This window comes from Alligator sinensis, unplaced genomic scaffold (assembly GCF_000455745.1).
Source record: "Alligator sinensis unplaced genomic scaffold, ASM45574v1 scaffold1354_1, whole genome shotgun sequence".
In the NCBI taxonomy this organism is placed as follows: Eukaryota; Metazoa; Chordata; order Crocodylia; family Alligatoridae; genus Alligator; species Alligator sinensis.
Window position 1 is genome coordinate 1,378,868 of NW_005842344.1, and position 15,676 is coordinate 1,394,543.

At 36.6% G+C, this 15,676-nt stretch overlaps 1 protein-coding gene across 1 annotated transcript in view; it reads left to right on the plus strand.

Annotated features, from left to right (window-relative positions):
- The window catches only part of EPS15L1 (epidermal growth factor receptor pathway substrate 15 like 1), a 55,367-nt gene extending 42,354 nt beyond the window's left edge, over positions 1-13,013 (plus strand). Inside the window, exons 24-26 of the mRNA XM_025210333.1 lie at positions 1,811-2,016; positions 6,982-7,102; positions 10,119-13,013. Coding sequence (XP_025066118.1) covers positions 1,811-2,016; positions 6,982-7,102; positions 10,119-10,165 — 374 coding nt within the window. The 3' untranslated portion in view covers positions 10,166-13,013. The remainder of the gene's footprint in view (positions 1-1,810; positions 2,017-6,981; positions 7,103-10,118) is intronic.
- The last annotated feature ends 2,663 nt before the right edge of the window (positions 13,014-15,676 follow it).

Here is a 15,676-nt window from a genome sequence, read left to right on the forward strand (position 1 = left end):
TACTCTTGCCTAGGCGTACGCTTCGGACATCTTGGTGTTATGGTTGTAGACCTCTTATGTGTGCACCATGATCCAGAGGATCGACGGTTGCCTACACATAATAGTGCCTAATGCATCAACAACCACAGAAGAGATAACTCTCTGACCACTCCAGATATCAACATAACTTAGTGAGGTATCAAAGCTTTGCAAATTATATTAATCTTAATGTTGTTTTGTCTTCAGGGCCTCAGATATATTGAGGAATCTTAAAGTATGCTTTGTGTCCTTAGAAATGCTTGGGAATGTAACTAACTTTCTGCCTTTCTGCATTTCAGGTGCAAATAAAGTATGGATTCATAATAAGTTACAGTTGAAAGATCTGGGTGTTTCAAAATATTGTTTAAACTGTCCAAATAGCTCCTATCTTGCAGGGTATGGACACATGTATTTGGAGCCATTTCAAAGGGGCAGCAGCTGTTATGTTCTAATCATTATTTGTATGCAGACAAGACGAGAAGGGTGCAAATGGAGCAAAAACTACTTCCATTTTAACATTGGATGAAACTAGCTCACGTGTGTGTACCTGCAGTCATGAACAATGCTTCCAGAGATGCTGGAAATATTTGTTAGTCTAGGTTTCTTGTTTTCTGCAGTCTCATTAGCTGATAGCTGGAAGCTGTGCTTTCGTAAGTCTTCATAAACTAAGGAAGACATCATCTGTGTGGGACGTGCACCAACTAATATAAGAAAACAGGGAAGACATCACATTTACCTTTTATGTATCAAGATTTAGATACTGATTTCTGCCCTTTGGAACTTCTTCCTAGATTTCTCTTTACATGTCTTCATGCACTTTTTAATTTACATACCTTTTATAAACTGGAGGATTCATCAGGTATCTGTTTCCCTGAGGGTGCTGGATTCAGAGGAATTTGTACATCTATCAGGATTAGAGTGATGAAAGTAGGACAGGGTAGCATCTTAAAGACTAACTTGTTCAGAAAGGCATACACTTTTGTAGGTGGCAGCCTATTTTATCAGATGCTAACTCTGAATGAGTTAGTATCCAGGGTGGCACGCTGCCCTGGCTTCTGTCTGATTGTTAGCATAGGAGACCATATCAGTTTTTGCTCCAATCTGATTTGTTGTTTTAACTTAAAAAAAAAAAAAAAAAGAAAAGAGCATTTTTTCAAGGGTACTTCAAAATTATGACTGCTAATTTATATAAAATGGTTACAACATTCAACTTTCACTCACGCCACTGAAGTGAATAGAAGTGCTTAGAAGACTGCTCATCAACATGAATGAGGGTTACACAACCAGGGCCTAAGCAATGAAAATAATTATTGTTAGGATATTCACCAGGCTCTTCTCTTCTTTGTGAATATGGCAGTTATGGATGGATGGAAGAGGCACACATGCACGCATACAGGATCTGTTCTTGGAAATGTGATCTGTTTGGTCCTTAGACATGTTGAAGCACAAGTTCTCTTATCTTCAGCCTAGCAGAGTCAAAATATGAGCCACACTTTTCAAGTATTTCTGAAATGCGTTTATATTTTTATACATGATGATGCATTTATTACTTGTGTTGATAAGTACTGTTTATAAAAGTGGCATTAAGATTAATTCATGAAGACCACAACAACAATGGAGACCTTTAGAAATGGTGACAGATGCTATTAAAATATAATTTATTTTAAAATACCCCCTAACAAATCAATTGTGTGACATTAAAAATGCATGAAGGACAGTCTCCTGTTTAGGCGTTTGCATTTTCTATGGTAAGTAACTTCTCCTCCTTTTTTTTTTCTTCTAAACTTTTCAGGTAAAAGTACTCCTGTAAGCCAGCTTGGGTCTGCAGATTTTACCAAGCCCCATGATCCATTCCAGCCATTTGGGGCTGACAGCAGTGACCCGTTTCAAAGTAAAAAGGGGTTTGGGGACCCATTTAGTGGAAAAGATCCATTTGCTCCCTCCTCTTCAAGTAAAACTTCTAAAGACTCTTCCTTGGGGTTTGCAGACTTCAGCTCTGTAAGTTAAGTTCATTGTCTCTGAGCAAACCACTTTCTGCTCTGCTTGCAGCAATCTCTTGGGTTTTTTGTTTTAACTGCAAACCTACTGTCCACTGGCTTCTGCCTCTTAGTCCCTTCATGCTGTCCCCACTGTTGCTCTGTATTAATCTTTCTGTATAAAAAGGCATTATCTCTCAATAAAACAGGAGTTTTGAGTTTGATACTAAACTTTAAAGGATTTATTTGTTTTTGAACTACCTAGTACAGTGTGCCTTTTTCTCAAATTCTTTGTAGAAGAGTCTTTGTACTGTTTTTGTTGCATGGAGGCTGTCTTGTAATTGATTTATGGGCACCAATGATGTTAAGACAAATCTTCAGAAGCAATTGTGGAAGGTATTTGTACAGCGGTTTCACCATATCCTGAAAGTATATGCTTAAAGGATTCCATAAAGTGTATGTACCTGTTTGAAAAAGTTCTGACAATCTCGTCGCAGTGTTTTCTGTACACAATGGAATGCAAAGTGTCCATATATGAGAGAGAGATTGAAAGCTAGCTATTGATTTTGTAGAGAATCCCTTGTTAAACAAAGCAAACGCAAGCTTGTTTTGTAGAACCAGTGTAGTAATGTCCATATGGCATCCTATAATACAAAATCAAAAGGTCTTACAGCAAAGCCAAGTGCCTTTCAAGGAAGAAAAAGCAGGATTTAAAGAAGTTTGGCTTTGTTTTCTGGTTTTGGAAGACACATGGATTTGAACTTGTAAATGTAGCAGTAGCTTGACTGTTCTTAATGCTACCATTGGTAAATAGGAAATCGGTCCCATCCACAGCCTCAGGCTTCTTCCTTTCATGTGTTTTTGTTCTACATTTCACTGTCATGCAATAAAATCCGCTCTATCTACATTCATAAATCTGGCAGACATAGTTCACTGCTCAGTAGGTTTGGGTGTTCTCAAGTTTTATTTTTTTCAAGTCTTATTATTTTTGAAAGTTTTCCCTACTATATCAGTTTACAGTAAATATGTATCATTCCCCTACCTGATACATGGTTAATTGAGGTCCTCTATGAATATCTTGAAATGCCCTCAATACTTCATCTGTGATACTGAAAAGGTCAGATCTCAAAGTAGGATGTAAGCTTTTACATAATTAGTAAAATTCTGTTGAAAGTCACTGCACAGTTAAAGTCTGTGAATGTATACAAAATGGTAACAATTTATTAATAAAAATAAGACAAAAATCTTGTTTTATTTGAAATTTTATTGAATGGCACCTAGTTTCTTTTATTCTTTATGGGGGAAGGATGCAATGACTATGCATAAAATGGAATGACTGTTATCCAGCTGTTATCTTATTTACAGACTACATTTCTTAGCTGGCTGCTGAATAATCTGTAAGTGATATACTGAATGGTTAATGTATATAATTTCTTCTACTGAAGTTTTTCTGTTAAACCCCTGTGCCATTAAGTTTTTAGGACATAAACATAAATTTTTAAAAGTAAAAACTAAGGAAAAAATGAGATCTGATTAACAATTTACCACTTGGCTAATTAATATTTTGGTAGCATTTAGGTTGGAAAAAATGTAGTTAAAAGTTGTTTCATGAAATTTGTTCATTAAAGTCCCCTTTAGAAGTAGAGAGTTTTGCTTATTTCCCTGTTCTGTTTAAGTATTACTTACTCTCTGATTATGAACAACACATGATCATATTGTCACATTTTATTAATGCTAGACCTGCAAGAAGTCATTGGTAATCCATTTAGCTCCTAAATCAAGAAAGGGGCTTCATACGTTTACAGTTTGGGTGATCTTGTTTGGAATTTAAATACAGTATTAAGAACAATTCTCTTGGCAATGTGTTTTCTGCCCTGAAGTGTGGTTCTGTAGAATTTGAGACTGCCAAATTGATTAGCTGTCACAAGCAAAGAAAGCTGAGGACTTCTGTAAGTTTCTGAACAGTTTAGTGTTGGTTGAATTATTCATACACATAATATTTAAGTCGTATGGCATTATTTTGGTCTAAAACATGAGCCTTGGGAACTGAAAAAATACATTCTTAGTTTATATTTCAGGTATTTTTGATTTACAACTTCACCTTTCAGGAAAAAGAAAAAAGGCAACATCTCAATAATCTTCAGTCACAGAGAATAGTAACTTTAAAGGAACTAAGAATTCAGAGCTAAGCTCAAAGATTTCTCTTTTATATAAGTTAGTAGCAAAGTGACCACAGTTCAGTGCACTTGGAACTTTGTCATATATTTTACTATTTTATCTGCAGGCTTTAGGGGTTGTCCCCAACAAACTTATCAGTAATTATCTTAGTGGTATTTTTAGATCCTTTGTACTAAACTGCAGTGGTAACTGCAACCTATCTATGCTAATGTATTAACATTTGTATGAATTTTCTATTTGCTTTATCTTTTCCTGAAGACAGGAGAATGATGCTGTACTGAGTTTTCTGTAGCTCAATAAAATGGCCTTTTCTAGACAATTTGCACAAGGACTGATGACAATATATAATTGGTAAATTATATATTCAACTGGTACACACGTCAAGAATCATGCTTCTGGAGTGATATATTCCTGCTTGTATTATAATATAAGATAATATTGATCAAACACCAAAAGAGGGGTTTTCTGATAGAAAACTTTACTGTGAACTGCCTTCATACACTCTCAGTTGGCTTTTTTAACTGCACAATATAATTTCAGATACATAAGGAATAAATAAGCTTCTTGAAGAAAGTTTTTTTTAAATGTGCATCTTTTACAAACTAAAGAAAATATTAATAAACCTATTTTATCAACAGTTTAAAAAGTATAAGACACACTAAAAGTAATTAGTTGAAATTTGTTACGTCTCTAAAATTTACAACAAGGATTATTTCACTCCACATCCCAGCACCAGGCTTTATTTTGAATGGTTAGAGATTGAAACCCTGTCTCCACTGGGTGTGTCCAGACAAGTGCATATATGCGGCTTGCAGTGCTGCAGACCCGTCTGTGGTGCCTCAAACTGTGTGCACTGCACATGCAAGTAATCGCCGCACTGCTGATTAGCAGCATGGCAGGTTTTTTTGACACCAGGAGATCCCGGTGTCAAAAAATGTGGCGCAGCATGTGTGGTGGCAGCACATGCCGCCCGAAACTGAAGCCTGGCTGGCCAGAGCCACACTCCAGCTGCTGACCAGGCTCTGCCCACCCAGGTCACTGCTGCTTGAGCCCCGGGAGGCCCCCAGGACTCCGGGTAAGGCTGCTAGGGCCAGCCCAGGTGCTGGCCCTAGCCTCCCCTACCCCACCTGGGGCAATTTGTGTGCCAGAATGCATGTGCGAGGGTGTTCCGTGGGGACAAGTAGCAATGGCACAACTATGTGCTGCTGCTCCTTGTCCCCAGGGAAACTCGCATGATATATATCAAGTATTAATTTAAATAATTTGCAGTAGGAATGGCAGCAGAATTTCTTGGTTTAAAAAGCTACTAGGATGCAGTACACTGTCATGAAAGAAACAGTTGCAGTAATAGCTTTTTAGCAGTGACAGCATGCAGTATATAAAAGAAGGAAAGAACCCACTCTGAAATGCAGCTAGGAATCATAGAGAATTTGGCATATTTATCAAAAGTACTTAGCCAAAAATGCAAGTTGATAACATTTATTTAAAATATAAATATATGAATTCAGGGAAATCTTGAATGTGATAGTAAACTATATAGCTGCAGTATTACTTAAATTTAATAATTTTTTTTTTCTGAAGCAGTCTATTTAGACGAGAGACAAAGTTTGTAAGGGATGGTTCCAAGAAATAAATCAGTTCAGCAGTATATTATACCTTATTCTCTTGTCATGAACTGGAGAGGTGATATTCATAGCTTTATGCAGATTTTATTCCACCAAAAATAGAATGTGTCATTTTTTATATAGTCTTCCATTCTAAAAGCCCAAATAATACATTTTCTAAAGATTCCATAAACTATCAAATTGATGTTTAGAGTGGAAATGAAGCAGTTAGGGATAAATCTTGCAAATGCTTACATATCATTCTGCAACTTCTTTTGTTAGCTGAACAGGGGGCCTTCAAGATTAAATAGCAAAACAAATTATTGATTTATCTAAAGTTAAATTTAAAATGCTATTTTAATTGCCAGTAATTTCTCTAACTTTTTGTGCAAAAAATAAAGCAATCAGATTTTGCCCATTTTAAAGTGAAACTATAAGTCAAAGGCTGATTATTATGGTATAACTTTGAACTTTGTTTCCATTAACTTAAATGCATTTTGGTATCCTACTCAAACTTCTTCATGTTTATCAGAGAATTAATTTATTTCTTTAGTATTGCAAAAGTGATCTGAATAGGTTTTTGCTATTCTGCTGCTTGAAAAAAAATCTTCACTTATTTATGAGACAATTGCAAAATCGGCATTTTACTTTCAATGTGATGGTGTAACTTTCTGCAAATCTTCAGTCTCCGGGTTCATTGTTAGCATGTGTCACCATTTAGAGGAACTATTGCAGAAGACACTTTGCAGTGTAGTGGCACATCAGCAAACTGCTTCCATTTTTTACCAGCTAAAAGCTAACAGAATCATTGTTCACATGGCTGTAGGCCCTCAACTTCCAGGTATACTTTTTCATGTACATGAAGCTCTCCATCCACACAATCTTTTGGCCTCTCTCTTTTGTATAATTGAGATCGGATGCAGGCAGATCATCATCAACTGGAAGGTTTATATTTCTGATAGGTGAGGGTGCTGAATGAACTAAGTAAACGAATCACAGAATGGAGTGGGGAAACTAGTGGGTGTTTGACTGTATGTGGGCGTATATTTCCCAATCCAGAAGTTGTAACCTATTTTGTCTTGTTTGGTGGTGGTTATTTTAAATTAATTAGATTTACAGCATGTTGTGTATAACTTCTGCTGGTTGTGGGCGAATGTCTTGTATATATTAACCATGTTTCCATTTTTTTTATTTTTATTTTTTAGTTTGGAAATGAGGAGCAACAGCTGGCATGGGCAAAGCGAGAGAGTGAGAAGGCGGAGCAGGAGAGGCTAGCTCGATTACGAAGACAAGAACAGGAAGATCTTGAATTGGCTATTGCACTTAGTAAGGCTGATATGCCAAACTCTTAAATGCAGGTCTCTGGTTTCATCTAGACCAAGTGAAATCCTTTAAAAGTTTTGGGTTGGCGTTTTTTGTTTTTTTTGTTTTTTTGGGTTTTTTTTGGGGGGGGGGGGGCGGGGGGGTTGGTTTGGTTTTTTTTTTGGTTTTTGGGTTTTGGGTTTTTTTTATAAAAATACTAAATTCTTGTTTTACATTGTGAAGTAATTCTAGTCACCTTAAAGTCACAGCATAACAAGACATTGGTTTTAGCAGACTGGGCTCCGTGTGGCTTTTCAAGTACATAATGCACAGAAAATGCACTGTATAAAATTGTATTATACTTTCTAGATAAAAGTTACTGCTTGTAAGAAAATTTACATATGATCCTACGGTACTGAAAGCAAAGTTTCTTTATAATGCAGCCAATATGGCACACAGTAAACTGCAATTTATGAATCTGGCTTTTATTACCTGAATTCCATTGCCATAGTTTGAGGCTGCAGTAGGAAGATTTATAGAAAACAAGTCATAGAGTATGTTTAAAGAAGTGCACATACTTACTTTCAGTTATCTTTCTTACATTTAATTATTCATTGTAGGCCAATGAGTATAAAAGCCATCTAGCTCAAAGTCTTGAGAGCAAATTCTTTAAGATCTTTCCATTTTACCAATGAGATATGCTATATCTTATGAGAAAAAAACGGATTCTTTATATATTAGATCCATAAAACAAAATTGACTTAGATTAAGTCCCACAAAATATTCCGAATTCAAAGCCTATGAGAGTGAATATTTGTTCTTACTTGATTATTTGCACTGAGTTTTAGTTTTTGTAGTTGGCAGTATAAAAGAGGGGAGAGATCCTGATATGGTAAATTGGACAAATGATGATTCAAGTATAAACCATAGGATAAAATACACCTTTACTCATTGGGAAGGATGACTACAGGAACAGTAGTATTTTGGAATTCTTTTTACATTAGATTGGGTAATTTTAATACTTTTAAATCTGATTTTGAACTGTAATCTTTCACGTAACTTTAATTTACCTTCATTTGCTCCAACAGGCAGCATGGAAAACTATTATTTGTATTATCCAATTGACTATGTTACAGTCTCTACCTCAGAAGTGCTTCATTGTGTAGCTGTATTTTTAAATAGTATCATTCTTGAATCCCTTTACCTAGATATGCAACTACTGTATAGAAACTCCTTTAGTTTAAATTGGGCCAAGTTTAGTCAGATTGTATTTGCCAGATGAAATTATTAGCTATTGGTGCAAAAGTTACAAAATACTAATACATTGGATTGGCCTCAAAAGACAGGCTATTCCACTGATAGTGCTAATTAAGCCACTATGTCTAGCCTTTATATTGACCTATAAAATTCAGTGGGCAGGACACATGCAGAATGTAGAAGTAATGCAGTGTGTGGTTTGTGTTACAGGTACATAAAATGAGTCCTACTGTTGTTCTTCTCTTTAGTTATAGGAACTGCTTTTCACGATTACGACAGAAATCTTAATGTTTTGGTTGCCCTTGCCTTGTAATATGGTTTTATTTGTAAATGTAATGGTTATCTAAGGCCAGTTTTTCAAAATGTCCTTAAGTTGTATATCTATTTGCACCCCCAGTTCTGTACATTATACAACTTGGGTAGGTAACAACATTGTGAATCTCTGAAAGTCTGGGTACACATTCTGTTTGCTAGAGAATGTGGCATTTCTTCATCTTCTGTAATGTGTTTACATTTTTGTGTGTCTGCTTCATGATTTTATTTTTCCTTTTACAGTGATGTTAGTGCCTATTTATCCCATCAAAATAATCCTCCCCTTTCTAATTGCCTTACTCTGGATGTTTTCTTTATACAGAGATGAGAATCAAAATAATTATTTTTTTCTGATGAGCAGCCTTCAGCCCTGGAGATGTAATGAAATGTTAGTTGTCTCAGGATGATATTGCATTTGTGTTGCAAATAGATTGTAAATTGAGATACATTAATATTTTGGTCTTCGGACAGTAAATTTGACAACATTGAAGTCCATTTCAGGGAGGTGCTGTTCTGAATGTGAGTGTAACTCCTCTTAATATTAGTACACATGCTGTTGGGCTTTACATGTAACTGTCTTCAGTTTTGTATTTGATATAATGAGCTGCCCTGAATACAACAGGAGATAATTCTACCATACATGGAGAATCTGACTTAAGTCCCTTCCAACCAAAACCATTTTCCTGTAAAATATACTATAAGATACTAAGTTATCAAGTATACTTTTTAAAGATTTGTAATATTGTTCTTTCCATTCAGTCACAGCACTTAAAACTGACAAGAGCAAATTGGGCCTGCTTGTAGCAGAAGTAATACCTTTTTTTTTTTTTTTTACAAAGAAAGGGGGATCAATGTAGAACACACAGTAAACATCAGTCCCGCTATATAGTGATTTAATTTTTTCTTAAAGTTTTTAAATATACTATGTTCCTTTTCTCAGCCCATCTTATAGTCGCACCTCTTTCACTTTGCTTAGCAAAGATAGTTGCCCCGTGTCTCTGAACGAACTGTTCTTGCAGTTTTGTTGTTGTATTCAGTGTTGTTATTTAGTCTTCCCTTGCATTTTTCTGTCCTGCGTACATATGATTGTTCATTTGACTTGGTGTTTTTTACACATCTCACACCCTAAATAGATGGGGGAACATGTGATTAGAATGCAGGATACTCAGTGGAATTATGTGTGTATACAGAACATAGATTTTTTTTCATTTTCATTAGCTATTTCTACCTTAACAGGGTTTTTCCATTCCTCATGTAGCTGAAAAATGTAATGCTGCTTCAAAGGAACTGCAGTGAGTCTCCTTTGAAAGCACTGGGTAAATACAAAGAGAAGAACATTGCTTGGGATTTACAGCTGCATTACAACACTGTTGTTCTTCCCCCTTCTCCCTTTACAGTTAACAGACTTTTATTATGGATGCTGTTGTCTGTAGTAATTCCCTCTTTCATCTCTCCTCCAATATATTGTCAGCCACGCTTGCCTCTGACTGCAGGGTCAAACCACCTGTTTCAAGTTGACAGTGCTTCTTCATTATCCATCCTTAGAAGGTGAATTCTTCTCCCCTGCCATCCAGGGAATAAAAGCATCACTTCTGGAGTACAACAGGCCGGAGGAGTGAAAGTCACAGGATTTGCATTAAAGCCTGAGTCTTTTTGTGGAAAAAGGGAATGGGGGGGTGGGGGTGGGGGGTGAAATGACACTTTCCTCTTCTGCTCAAATCTAAACCTTACCTGCAAAGCCAGTTTATAAAGGATTGCTATTTCTGGATCACTTTTCAGACAATATCACATATGAGACGTGTGAGCTAAACAGCATGACATTTTCTAAGTTACCATGTCTCTGAAATCTTTTATAGCTTTATTATTTCTGAGATAATGGGATAATGTTTTTCAAGACAGTCATTATGATGTTAAAAGAGTGACTTGATCTAATATACTAAATATAAACTTTGATCTTCCCTTCTCAGGTAGAGATTTGGTCAGCCAAATACTAGTAAGAATGATCCAGTAACAAATGATCAGTCAAATTAATGGAACAGGAATATGTAAATGATCCATGTACAATCTCAGATGTGCATTAGCTCTCGGCTTATCTGAGATGGCTTTTATTCAGGAAGACAGGAGGAAGATTTTATAAGATTGAAGTCAAGGAAACTCTCTTGAGATCTCTGTGTAATACCATCTAAAATGATTTTCCCTTGTAGAAAGCAAAAATGTTACCTTCATTCCTGACTACCCTTGTTATCCATTGATTTAAGTTACTATACTTGTTCTCCTAAGGCAAAAAAAAACAAACCAACAAAAAACATTGGAAGACATTGATCTTTCTTTTATTCTCCAGAATGCAGAAATTCATACCACAAAATAGACTTACTTCAGTTTGGGCAAATCAGTATACAAAATATATAGTGTATGTATACATTGTAAGATGTACCATTTATGTATATATACAGTACAATACATTACATAATTATAGTGTGTGTGTGTATATACTAAACATATGTCTATATATTGCAGCAGTTATATGCTCTGTATATAAAGTGCGCGTATGTGTACGTTCACACACGCAATGAATATGTAGTATATAATTATATGTATAGTCTGTATTTAAGAAGTGTATGTTTATGTCCATTTTTCTTTATGTACATGGAAATTGTGCTACTGTGGTTAGAATTTTCAAATTCTGGTGAACTTAAAAAAATGTTACAATTTCCAATAATTCTTTATTAGTTTGAAAAAATGTGTGTGAAGTTGCCCAGATGGACAAGAAACTTGGCTGGTATCTCAGATATATATAATCAATTTAGGATAGAAATTTACATTGTCTTTGTGGTCCTGTAGTGTCTACTTGCACTTAATGGCCATTTCTGATCTAATATAATATACTTGCTTAGTGCTGTCATCTCTCTCCTTTTTTGGGGGAGATTAAGCAAGGGTTTTTACTAGCTTTCAATTAAAACGTTATTTGCTTTTATGGGCATTGAGGAAGACTTCTTTTTATAGTCTCTCATCTCCCACATGCGTTGCACAGTCATTCTTTTGTGGGCTTGAACTGTGCTTTTTCTCTATTTCCATCTAAGTTTTTGCCTTAAGAGAAGTTACTGTCCAACGTTGCTGCTTTTGAAAATAAAAATGTAGATGTTTCTTTCTACTTGGAAAAACTATTAGACTATGCAGTACACTAAATAACCGCAGAGAAGTTTGCTAGACTTCTGTACTAGCATATGTATGTTGTAATATATTCACCTGCACATTTGAAGTACAGTCAGAGCTGAGTGACTTGGCAACCGTTAAATAACAGAGCAACGCTATACAGCATATAAATACAGCACCTTAAAACAGAAAAGACTACTTATTCCAATTAAACTGGACTTCTACAAGTTCTGCGCTCATCAGACACAGATACTGAATTACCTGTATATTCCTCTCTAGATCAGTGTATACATATTTCCCAAATGAGTTTCTTGATTTTTTTTCTTTTTTTTTAAGTTCAAAATGTTTTTGTTGTTGTTGTCGAGACTGCCAGTCATTCTACCAACTGGAACAGACACTGGCAAGGGAAGTCTTGGCACTTCCACACTTGCTGTATGAGACTCTTTATATCAAAGTTCTTCTTATGAGGTTTCTGGTTTAATTATTTTTACGTGGGGTAAGTCCTCAGCCCCTACTGTGTTTTGTTTTATTTAGCAAATTCCAAGGATAATCTATGATAGTACAACACTTAGTCAAAATGATTTTGTCATCTCTCTGGCTTTGCTAAAAGGCAGTGTACTTTCCTATGATTATTCTTGTAATCCTTTTGGATCTACTTTCTTTTTTTTTCCTTGAATAATTTTCCATTAAGAAAAAATTGACCTGTGGACTCTAATCTTACGGAATTTCAGTCCAAATGTTCAGAACCAACACCTCACCCATCTAGGAGGTTCGTTCCATTTTTTCCACTTAACTTATTCCTGCCTCTTAGAAACAACATTTCTATATAATCTCAATGTTGCAGAATAAATTATATCAAAATGATAACTATTTGTTTTGTTCTGCAGTAATAAACTCACTAGTTACAAGCAAGCTATTTCTGGGCCAATACAGTCAATAGTTACATATTCATTGCATCCTTTTCTGCTAATTTCCTATTCACAACAAACATATTTACCTTTTTTTGAGTAAGGAAATACTGGTGAAAATTCTGGCTTGAACATGTTGGAATCTTAAGGTTTTGTTTTAGGATTGAACCAGTTAACTCTTTTCATATTCGTAGATAAATCTGTTTTATCAGTTAGGATATTGGTTTTAGCGGTGTTGGTCTAAAAGCATAGGGAGACAAAACTCTTGGGGTAGAGGCAATATCTTTTATTAGATCAACTAAATAATAGCAAAAAAATTCTTTCTTTGCAAGCTTTTGGGCCTAAGCACCCTTCCTCAGGCACAGGAGAATTCAAAGATTGTAAAAGTTCTCCCAGATAGAAATGCCTGCTACTTTACACATTCACAGAGCAACGTCTTTTAAAATGGACTGTTATACCCAGGGGCACCCTACCATCTTGTACCTCCCCTGTGCAAGATGAAGTTTCATTTTTACCTGGGAGAACTTTTACAATCTTTGAATTCTCCTGTGCCTGAGGAAGGGTGTTTGGGCCCAAAACCTTGCAAAGAGATAATTTTTTTTGCTACTGTTTAGTCAGTCTAATAAAAGGTATTGCGCCTCTACCCCAAGAGTTTTGTCGGCCTTTTATCAGTTAAGATACTGTTCTTTTTAGTTAAAAGATTTATAAATAAAAGACCAAGTTGTCAATGCCTCAGTTTAAAAATTTAAATAATGTAATGTATACAGTTCCCTCCACTGATAGAATCCTGATTATGCTGTGTTCCTTTAATGATCCACTTAATATGATTCTGATCATTCTGATGGAATTTACAGCTTAAAACCATGAAAGCAAAGTGGAAGTTGCAGCGTTTACCTAAAAGTCACTAATCTGTCCAAATATGTACATGATTATAGTTATATTTATCCTTTAAATATAACACATTGAAAAAATATTTTAATTTTAACCCAATACGTGTTTAATATAATAAGAGAAATGTTATTGTTTAATATAATAAATGGAAAAGATTACTTTTTGGAGCTCTGGGACTAGCATTTTTTATTTTATTTTATTTATTTTTTTGTCTCTGATTTCACAAACTTTGCTTTGGGTCAAAATTTTGAATCCTGTTTAGAATGATGTATTTCTGCTGTATATTTTTTTGGGCTGTTGGCCTGTTCATACTGTTCTTCCCTCTCAGTCTCCCATTACTGCAAAACACACTTGACTTGCTCTTTCCTTTGAAGATCCCATACCACACCCTTTACAGAAACAGTCTGTACGCCAAAATGTTAAATATGTAGGGAATTAACATAGGGAGGAGTTAAAGAGAATAACTCTTTGGCCAAATGGAAATACTGAACTGCAAGAAGATTCTACTTCATTCATTTTGATTTGACTCATTTCTGCCATAGACGTGATTAGGTATAGTGGTATATTAACAACAGATAATTGCAACGGGCTGCATCTGCTCTTTTTAAAATTATTCTCCAGACACACTTTCAGTTTGGGTTTTTGGGAGAGAAGGGGAAGGATTTTGTCTTACTTAATTTAAGATAAAACTTTCAGGGGAAAGTGGACAAGTAGCATCCTGAGTTTAACTGGGCACATCTACACTTGCACTTTAGTGCGCATTAAAGCATTACAAAAAACCATGCTCTTTAGCTAATGTGCATTAAAGTAGGCTAACGGGCCTTTTTCTAGTACCTCACCACGGAGGTACTACATTTAATGCATGTTATCCTAAAGCGCATTGAGTGTGTAGATGTGCCCAGCCGAATATCTAGCTCCTAATCGCAACATATAACCATGATGAATTAGGGAAGATCATGCAACTCTATGAAATTCCCATGCCTAGCTGGTGTCCAATATTGTTGATGGTGCCAGACCCCACCATGGCCTAGTTTATACTATGGACATTTGGCAGCAGAAATAAACTCTGGTTCTGCTGACAAAACAGTGTCCACACACCCAAAGAGCTTCTGTGGCAGCAGAACCCCGCTTTCTGGCAGCAAAGGACCCCATCCCTGAGCGAGCTGTACATACAAGTACGCCAGGACTTCTGCTGGCTGACCCACCCCCTGCCCAGTAGCTGGCACCTTTGCAGGATGTGCTTGCACAGCTGCTGAGGGCTTGCACCTGCTCTGGCAGCCTGTCCTGCAGTTGAGTGGGTGGCAGGGACAGGGGAGTGGGTGCTCACAGGCAAGGCCTAAGCCTTATTCCTCCCTCCAGATGCGGAAATAATAGTGCAGTTGCAATGCACAGGTGTCAAAAAATCCTCTTATGGGGAGTACATGAGAAAAGTCACTCAGCATCCTGCCCAGTAGACACAGTTTTGATCTTAATCACTTAAAAACAAAATGTTTGCAACTTCTTCCTTTGTGCTAGGCATCGTCTTTGTGGCACCTAATATGGGACATAAACTGATTGATGTTTGAATCAGAAGAAAACACGTATTTGTTGAAGTTATAACATGGTTTATGGAGGCTTCAGCCTTTCCTACCTGTGTTTCTGCACCTCCCTTTGCTATCAGCAACACTGCTTTTGGTCTCTAGGTTTCCACTAATGTTACTTTCAAGTACGGACCAACCGAAGGAGGTTTATTGAGGCCTCTTAAAAGGAACCGTTGTAGGAAGAGCACTGTACCAAGTTCATTGTGCTCAGGAATTCAGAGTGCCAGTGTTTCTAAGAATGCCTTATCTGCTTTCTTCAAGCAAGATAAACAGCCCACAAAAACACGCTGTTGTCCTGCGAGAGCAGTTCTGCGCTTGTAGCCTGGATCCCCTGGTTTAGAAACGTGAGGCGCACGCGCAGCCGCCTGGCAGGAGAGCAAGCAGCGTCTGCGGGGCGAAGCACGTGCTTGGGCGGCGCTGGGACGGCCTGGGCGAAGCTCGCCCGTTTGCGTGCCGGGGCTGCCCCTCTGGCCCGGCCCGGCCCTTGCGGAGCCGCC